General features: G+C 44.2%; 1 protein-coding gene across 2 annotated transcripts; it reads left to right on the plus strand.

Moving 5' to 3' along the window:
- The first annotated feature begins 1,326 nt into the window (after nucleotides 1–1,326).
- On the plus strand, nucleotides 1,327–9,050 carry stambpb (STAM binding protein b). 2 transcript variants are annotated; one of them, XM_053624111.1, is made up of 11 exons: nucleotides 1,327–1,565; nucleotides 2,740–2,808; nucleotides 3,272–3,501; nucleotides 3,959–4,034; nucleotides 4,177–4,272; nucleotides 4,572–4,959; nucleotides 6,208–6,332; nucleotides 6,421–6,558; nucleotides 6,650–6,762; nucleotides 6,882–6,981; nucleotides 8,571–9,050. In XM_053624111.1, exons 3-11 carry the CDS (start codon nucleotides 3,299–3,301, stop codon nucleotides 8,625–8,627), a joined length of 1,296 nt encoding a protein of 431 aa, XP_053480086.1. In that variant the 5' UTR covers nucleotides 1,327–1,565; nucleotides 2,740–2,808; nucleotides 3,272–3,298; the 3' UTR covers nucleotides 8,628–9,050. The 2 variants fall into 2 exon arrangements, with proteins under 2 accessions (XP_053480086.1, XP_053480085.1); XM_053624110.1 differs by lacking the exon at nucleotides 2,740–2,808 and having other exon boundaries at nucleotides 1,330–1,565.
- The last annotated feature ends 275 nt before the right edge of the window (nucleotides 9,051–9,325 follow it).

Genomic DNA, 9,325 nt, shown 5'->3' on the forward strand with positions numbered 1-9,325 from the left:
TCACGACAGCACATATATGCAGAACAGGTGTCGTCTCAAGCACACCTGATGCAGGGGCTTCGTTAGTCGCAGCAGGTGTGCACGAGCTGGAACACATCAAATACCTGAACTGGCTAGGGGCAGAAAGTGTATGAAATGCCTGGACGGGGCAGAAAAAGGAAGATATCGACGGCTGCGAGCAGATTTGTGAGAAGGCAGGTTGTGAAAAACCCTCGAGTGACTGTAAAAGACCTGCAGCGAGACTCGGTGTAACAGACGCTGAGGTTCCAGTGAGCACAGTAAGGCGCGTACTAAACGCAGAAGGTTTCCATGCCAGAACTCCAAGACGTTCACCGCTACTGACCCAAAAGCACAAGAAAATCAGCTCAAAATCATAAATAATCCACAGGAGTTTTGGGATTCTGTTCTGTGGAGCGATGAAACAACACTGGAACTTTTCAGCACGATGGATCAGCGGTACGTCTGGAGGAAGAAGAATGAAGAAAGTGTGTCGAACTATTTCAGCTGCTTTTGTTTGATTTGTTCGTCGCAAACAGCTGAAAGTCTGTAAATTTCGACAATAAACCTGATTTGCACTGGGGGGGGGGTGAATCGTTTTGATTGCAACTCTACATCTTACTGATAGACTGCTGCAAATGTGTCTCATGGACTTATAAAATCACACGGGGACACAGGGTTCACAACATCACGTGGTGTGAAACAGATTCGAATAAATACAAAAAAATGTCGTGTCCGTGTTTACATTTTGTATGCGGCGTGTTTAAAAGTCATGTAGTCTCTACATCCTCTTTTCAGTGTGGTTATGTAGTATAAATCTCACACAGTAACTAAAGAATACACTAAAGATTGATTGAGTAATGCTCCTAAGTGCATTGAATTTCGCAAGTGCGTTCGTTTTTGCACACGAAGTGTCATTAAATCATGCATACATTTTAACATGAAAGTCTTATCTCATCCTATCTCATTTTATAACCAAGAGAAAGGAAATACACACACACACACACACACACACCATCCTGCGCATTGACATTAAATCATTCAAAATGGATTCCTTCCTATTCTATGAATTATTATTTTTTTTAAATATTACTACTAGCTGTCAGACTAAGGATTAGAGTTCAAACTGGATTGTCGTGCTTAAACTAATAATATCCAACAAACAAACAAAAACAAAAACAAACTAGATAAACTCGAGGTTATTTTGTAGTGAGTAAATCTGATTTGAACCACAAGATGGCGGCGTAAAGCTACAGCGCTCAGCTCTACCTTTATTTACACTCCACGCTGGGGGCCGAATCCTAATTGTCCAGCTTCTACCAACACAGGGTCCCTACAGCAGGCGTATTCTAAACGGCTTGTCATACACGCTATATAGTGCACTAGATATGTATTTGCTACGCGGCCACATTTGCTTGGTGGGTGACACGGAGCAGGATGCGGAAATGATGAGTTTTTGCTAGCGGAACATCGCCAGTTGTTTAGATGCGGGTTTACCATGGGCTGCGTGATCGTTTTATGTTGTTTTATATAGTTATCAAAAAGTGTGAGGAAGGCAGAGTTTCAAGGTAAGGCTTTTTAGCAAGTCGGCTATCCGGCTTAGCTTCAGCGCTGGCTAGTTTAAAGCGTGCTAGCTGCTTAGTTAGCATTAAACGAGCGCTTGTTATGTTAGACAGCTAACTAACAAAGCTAACGAGCTCACTGCTTTTTATTCTTTCATTTTCATTTGAATTTGAATTGTTTGTATCGTTAGAGGTGAATGGTTTGAGTTTGGTCAGGAAAAACTAGCCAAGTCACGGCAGCACTGATCTCAATTATACGTGCCTTAAAAGTGTATCTAACGCTGGAATTACACCGATTCATCCCAAATAGCTGCTTGAAGTGCACTACATAGGCTGCATCAGCCGTTATATTACACCCTATGTAGTGCACATCCGTTAGCTATAAGTGTGTATTTGGGATACGGACAGCTATAATACTTTAAGTAGATATGCTTCCTTATTTTTTGAATGATTTACAATAAAAAAGTTTCACATAATAAAGTTAGAAACGTATATTAGTTGTCCAGATTCTCCCTTTCTTTCTTTTAAGCGTTGATTAAACGTATAAAATAATCTTATAATGATAAATAACACTTTACAGCGCAGTGTTGAATTCTCCATTCTGATTGGTCAGAAGGTTTGTGGGGATTAGTTTTCTATAACAGCAGCTACAAATCTCAGGTTTATATGAAAGCACTCTTTATTTTTTTACGTGATTGATTGTTTTATTTAACAAATGACACGTGTTTTTTTTTTTTTTTTTTTTTTGTGTGTGTCTGAAGGAGATGTGTAAGGAGTCTCCAGTGTCAGCTCTTTGCTTTTCTAACAGTTTTCAGACACCGTCTGTTCAGGACTAGAGGAGTTTTGACCGAGCTTGCGTTAATGATCCGCGGCATTAAATGCAACTCTAAACGGATAAAAAAAAAAAAAAGTACTACGTGACGTTCTGTATTAATTGATTAACGTGAATCGACTGGATATAAGAATACCAGGACATTTTGTGATCCGCTACACCATTGTTGATTATTTTCCTGCGACGGAATGACACTGAGTGGAAAAGTGTGATCTGTGAGAGGGTGTTTTTCCAATCTGTCTATCGCTGTGTGGACACACACACACACACACACACACACACACACACAGTGATTCACATTTTCTTCTGCTGACTTCCTGGAACGTGTTTTTTTTTGTTAAACATCAGCCCACATTGAGTGTCCTGTTCCCGCACTGGACTGCTGCCCCGCCCCTGACGTCATTCTGCTGTAATATGGTGTGATAACGTTCCCTCTTGTTTGGACATTTGTCTTCCTTGTTTTCCTAACTCTTCATTCAAAGCAGCATTGTGTGTATGTGTGTGTGTGTGTGTGTGTGTCCTTCTTTCTCCTCCATCTGGCCAGAATAACGAGAGTAAATAAGATATTTATTAGTAATAAACAGGATATATTCATTCTGCTGTAAGAGCGATTAACGTCAGCGTGTTGTGTCACGTACTTCTCTGTAATACTGTAACACAAGCCAGGAAAAGGAACTTGTGCTTATTAGTCTCTCTTCTGTGTTTGTGGGATGCGAATTTGAAATGAAATTGAATTAATGCCCACTGTCTGTACGCGTAGGGGTGCGTGATGTGACAGGAATATCGTATCAGGATGTGTGTATGTGTGTGAATGTGTAATATTTGTGTAATGCGGACACAAGCATGTTCAGATGGTGTATGTGTGTGTGTGTTCCTGCAGCTGAAGTGGAGGTGCTGAGTGTCGGCCATGTTGGATCACGCTGACGTGAGTTTAAGCCCGGACGAGCGAGTGCGCGCTCTCACGAAGAAGGGCAGCGCGGTGGAGGTGAACGAGGCCGTGCCGGTGCGCCGATACTTTCGCTCGGGGATGGAGATGATCCGCATGGCGCACATCTACGCCGAGGAGACCAACCTGGAGCATGCCTTCGTCCTGTACAACAAATACATCACGTAAGAACACACCGCGACACCATCCCGGACACGATCTCTTTCTTTCCCGAGATTCTTTCTTTCTTTCCTGAAATTAATTTTCTTTCTGCCTTTCTTTCTTTCTTTCTTTCTTTCTTTCTTTCCTGAAATTCTCTTTCTGTCTTTCTGTCTTTCTGTCTTTCTGTCTTTCTGTCTTTCCTGCAATTCTTTTTTTCTTTTTCTTTCCTGCAATTATTTCGTTCTTTTTTGCAATTCATTCTTTCTTTCTTTCTTTCTCCCTTTCTTTCTTCCTTCGATCATTGAAACTGTTCTTATAAAGGGATACTGATGTGATGAAATTGTAATTATTTATTTATTTATGTTTTTGTGCTTGGACCCCTCTTGTCAAAAAAAATGTTAAACCCAAAAAGTAACTCTCTCTCTCTCTCTCTCTCTCTCTCTCTCTCTCTCTCTCTCTCTCTGTGATTTAATCGTCCAGGCTCTTCATTGAGAAACTCCCCAAACATCCCGAGTACAAGTTATCCAACATCCCTGAGAAGAAGGACACTCTGAAGGTCATTTCTTATTCTGATCCATGTCTGTCTCATCTTACTGCAGGGATAACGGTATGAGCAGTTTACACCTGATGACATGTTATGTAGAGTCGTGGTGTGTGTGTGTGTGTGTGTGTGTGTGTGTGTGTGTTTCCTCACACAGAAGCTGAAGGAGATAGCGTTTCCTCAGGCCGAGGAACTGAAGAAATGCCTGCTGAGGAGATATGAGAAGGAGTACGCGGAGTATCTCACTAAAAAGGTGTCTCTACTTCCTGCTCACTGAAAGACTCATTAATACTGGTTTGTTTTTAAAGAAAGGGCACTATCTGTCCTTTCTTTCTTCCATCCTTTCTGTTGTTTCTTTCTTCATCTCTTTCTTTTTCCTTCTTTCCTTCGTCCGTCTGTTTTTTCTTTCATCCTTCTTTCCTTTTGTCCTTTCTTTTCCTTCTTCCTTTGTTTCTTCTTTATTATTGACGTGTGCTGTTGTTGTGCAGTTGAATTGAACTGTGTGTAAACTGCTTTATAATCCCGTCGTGTGTGTGTGTGTGTGTGTGTAAGCGGGAGGAGGAGGTAGCACTGCAGCGTGAGCTGGCGAGGCAGAAGGAGCTGGAGGCGGAGAAGAGGCGTGTGGCGGAGCTGCAGAGGAGGCAGGAGGAGCAGCAGCAGTTCAGCGTGTTTGAGGAGATGATCCGGCGCCAGGAGCTGGAGCGCGAGCGGCAGCGCGTCCTGCAGGAGTTCAGCGCTCCCGTCTCCCCTCCCCACCACACCCCGCTCATCCCTGGCGTCCAGGGCCCGCCCCCGCCTTACCCGTCATCCCCTACGCCACCCCAGAGCCCAGCGTACCCCTCCACCAATCACAGCACAGCACCGGCACCGACCACTCCAGCTCCTGTTCCTATGTTTGACCGCTCGCTCAAACCAGGCTCTGTGAGCAAATCCGGCACCAGTAAGAGACTCGTTTATCAGTTTATCAAACCCTCACATCTGATCACACTCGCCTCCTTCTAATCAAACCCCTCACATCTGGTCGCACTCGCCTCCTTCTAATCAAACCCCTCACATCTGATCACACTCGCCTCCTTCTAATCAAACCCCTCACATCTGATCGCACTCGCCTCCTTCTTCTAATCAGACCCCTCACATCTGATCACACTTGCCTCCTTCTAATCAAACCCCTCACATCTGATCACACTCGCCTCCTTCTAATCAAACCCCTCACATCTGGTCCCACTTGCCTCCTTCTAATCAAACCCCTCACATCTGGTCGCACTCGCCTCCTTCTAATCAAACCCCTCACATCTGATCGCACTCGCCTCCTCCTTCTAATCAAACCCCTCACATCTGATCGCACTCGCCTCCTCCTTCTAATCAAACCCCTCACATCTGATCGCACTCGCCTCCTCCTTCTAATCAAACCCCTCACATCTGATCGCACTCGCCGCCTCCTTCTAATCAAACCCCTCACATCTGATCGCACTCGCCGCCTCCTTCTAATCAAACCCCTCACATCTGATCGCACTCGCCGCCTCCTTCTAATCAAACCCCTCACATCTGATCGCACTCGCCGCCTCCTTCTAATCAAACCCCTCACATCTGATCGCACTCGCCTCCTCCTTCTAATCAAACCCCTCACATATGATCGCACTCGCCTCCTCCTTCTAATCAAACCCCTCACATCTGATCGCACTCGCCTCCTCCTTCTAATCAAACCCCTCACATCTGATCGCACTCGCCGCCTCCTTCTAATCAAACCCCTCACATCTGGTCCCACTCGCCTCCTCCTTCTAATCAAACCCCTCACATCTGATCACACTTGCCGCCTCCTTCTAATCAAACCCCTCACATCTGATCACACTCGCCTCCTCCTGCTAATCAAACCCCTCACATCTGATCACACTTGCCACCTCCTTCTAATCAAACCCCTCACATCTGATCACACTCGCCTCCTCCTGCTAATCAAACCCTACCATACAGTTTGTCCAGTTTTCTTTTTCTTTCCATCCTTCCTTCTTTTCTTTCGTATTTTGGCTTTCAGTTTAGTACCTTAACGTGTTCTACTGTTTTTTTTCCTCTCTCGACTGCTGCGTTATTTCTTGGCAGTTTGAAGACAAGTCAATATTTATTTATATATTTCTTTATTTCCTTGTGTGTGTGTGTGTGTGTGTGTGTGTGTGTGTTTTGCGCTCCGCCGCAGGTACGCCGGTGGACGGATTGCGTCAGGTCACTGTCCCCGCCGAGCTCTGCTCCAGGTTTCTGCAGCTGGCCAAAAGCAACACGACGCGCGCCGTGGAGACGTGCGGGATCCTCTGCGGAAAACTGGTAGCACTCACCTTCCACTTCTGTAAAACTTCTGTCTCGTGTACAATCATTCTGGCAACCCATGTAAAGTTCCTGTTGCCTGCTTCAGATGAGGAACGCGTTCACGGTGACGCACGTGATCGTCCCGAAGCAGAGCGGCGGTCCTGATTACTGCGACACGGAGAACGAGGAGGAGCTGTTTCTGGTGCAGGACCAGCACAACCTCATCACGCTCGGCTGGATACACGTGAGAATACACCGTAACACACCGACAGCACACCTGTACTGCATTATCCTCATTCACGCTAACGTTTTTAACTCCCTATCCTTACCTTCAGACTCACCCGACTCAGACGGCCTTCCTCTCCAGCGTTGATCTTCACACTCACTGCTCCTACCAGCTGATGTTGCCCGAAGCCATCGCCATCGTCTGCTCGCCCAAATTCAACGAGTCGGTGCACCTCACTAAGACAAATTGTACTAAAGAAGCATGTCTTTTGGGTTAAAGGGAAAGATTGTGTACGGGCCTATTTTATTTATTTATTCGTTCACTCGTTTTTTTGTTTTTAGGACAGGCTACTTCAGGCTAACTGACTACGGCATGGAAGAGATCTCCACCTGCACACAGAAAGGCTTTCACCCTCACCCCAAAGAGCCCCCTCTCTTCATCGTAAGTGTTTGGTTAGCGCTTGATGCTAAGTGTACGTACAGTGTCATTTTAAAGTCTTGTATTATAAATTTCCCAACACTTCTGAGGTAAATGTTGACATTCCCAGTAGTTGTATCTCATTTCTACAGTCTCTAGCAAGCTAGCACGTAGCCCTTACGTGTTAAAGTCGACAGCTCTTAATAGAACAAGCAGTTTGGTTAGCGGTCGATGCTAAGTTTAATTTTAGTGTCATTTTAGTCTCACGGAACATTTTTCTTAGCTTTTTACAAACACATCTGAGGTAAATGTCGACGTTCCCGTGACTTTTGTATCGTTTCGAGCACACTGTCCGTAAACCGTTGCGTTCTAGCTTGCTAAATTGTTCGCCTCAGTCATTAGCTAGCATCTGGTTTGTGAGTCGTGACACAGTGTCGACATCTCTCAATAGAGCATGTAGTTTGGTTAGCGGTCGATGCTATGTGCAATTTTAGTGTTATTTTAGTCTCACGGGACATTTTCTTAGCTTTTTACAAACACATCTGAGGGAAACGTTGACGTTCCAGATTAGTTTTGTATTGTTTCCGCAGTCACCATGTCTTTTTATAAGAGTTAACAGCTTCCTAAATGTTGAGGTTAATCAATAAAACTGGTCGTTTGTTTGGCGGTCAGTGTATAAGTATATTTTACAGCGTAATAGTAGTCGTTCCGAGTCTTTTCTTAGCATTTTATCAACACATCTGAGGTAAATGTCGACGTTCCCGAGACTTTTGTGTCGTTTCGAGCAGACTGTCCGTAAACCGTTGCGTTCTAGCTTGCTAAATTGTTCACCTCAGACATTAGCTATCTGGTTTGTGAGTCATGACACAGTGTCGACTTCTCTCAACAGAGCATGTAGTTTGGTTAGCGGTCGATGCTAACTGCAGTTTTAATCGTATGGAGTCTTTTCTTCGCATTTTATCAACACATCTGAGGTAAATGTCGACGTTCCTAATAGTTTTGTCACTGTGTGATAATTTGTCTGCGTGAATCGTTAGTTAGCGTCATGAAATGTTCTGGAATGTTGATGTTTTCAGTACGGCAGTTAGTTTGGTTTACATTTCGGTTGATACTAAGTGAAAGTATAATATAATTTTAGTCATGGGGACTTTTTTTTTCTCAGGAATTTACCAACACATCTGAGGTAAATGTTGACGTTCCCAGTAGTTTTGTCTACTTTCCACTGCCCTTGTGTCTTTTAACAAGCTCGTACATAGCCGTTAATCTTTTACAAAGTGTTAACCTCAATCATTAGGCAGCTTCTGCTTTGTGTGTTGTGCAAAGGTGATGTATCTCAGTAGAGAAGGTTGTTTGGTTAAGTAATGTCATTTTAGTCATAGGGAGTTTTTTTCTTAGGAATTTACCAACACATCTGAGGGAAATGTCGACATTCTGAATAGTTTTGTCAGGTTTCCACCATCGCAGCGTCTTTATAAAAGACTGGAGGCTATCTGCTAGCTTGCTAAATTGTTAGCTTGTCAGTTTTTGGTCGGTGTTCTCTTAACCTCTTGACCAATTTAGCTACTTCCTAGCATATGTGATCCCATTTGTACCTCCTGCTTCCTGTTTTAAAGAACGGCAGCCATGTTGTGATCACAGAGGGCGCCGTCACCATGCTAGACCTGCGCTGATCTGCAACCCCGGCGGTACAACGAAGAGCTTTCGACCCTGGACAGCTACTGTAATCTATTACCCTTAACATGCTACATGGACCAGCGTTGGCTAGAAGTGCGACGAATGATTGCTCAGTAATCAGCATTTACAGGTGATGGGATTTCGGTCGGACAGACGGCGGCGACTGTCTGCGTGAAGCACTTTCGAAAAGAAAAAAAAAAACACTCGTTATAACCAAGAAAGACGCCGTTACACCATCCGGTGAAAGCACAGGGGCGTCCGAACACGCCTAGAACTCTGAAGAAACCGACTGTTGACCGTTTCATTCGTTAAGTAAATTGTCATTCAGTGTCATGTCGGTGTTGAAGATGGTGGCGATGTGTGTGACACTAACTCATTGATGTAAATAACATTAAAGCAACACGGTGTTTTTAAACCTGCTTTCAGACTCAAAGACTCCGACTCTTTCAGATCCATCTACAGCTTACATCAAGATGATATAAAGTCTAGTGTTCGCTCACATCAACACTAGAACATGGGGCCTCTCTGAACTCAAACTGTTTTAACATGCATGCACAACAGAATTAATAATAAATTATTCACTGATGGGGAGGCGTGGCCTCTGTGGCCATAACTGCCCCATAATACCAAATATCAGCAGTTTTAAAATCCAGTCCAGTAGGAAAGCGAAAGCTGTTTGAGAAGGACGCAGTGA

Source organism: Ictalurus furcatus, chromosome 5 (assembly GCF_023375685.1).
Source record: "Ictalurus furcatus strain D&B chromosome 5, Billie_1.0, whole genome shotgun sequence".
In the NCBI taxonomy this organism is placed as follows: Eukaryota; Metazoa; Chordata; class Actinopteri; order Siluriformes; family Ictaluridae; genus Ictalurus; species Ictalurus furcatus.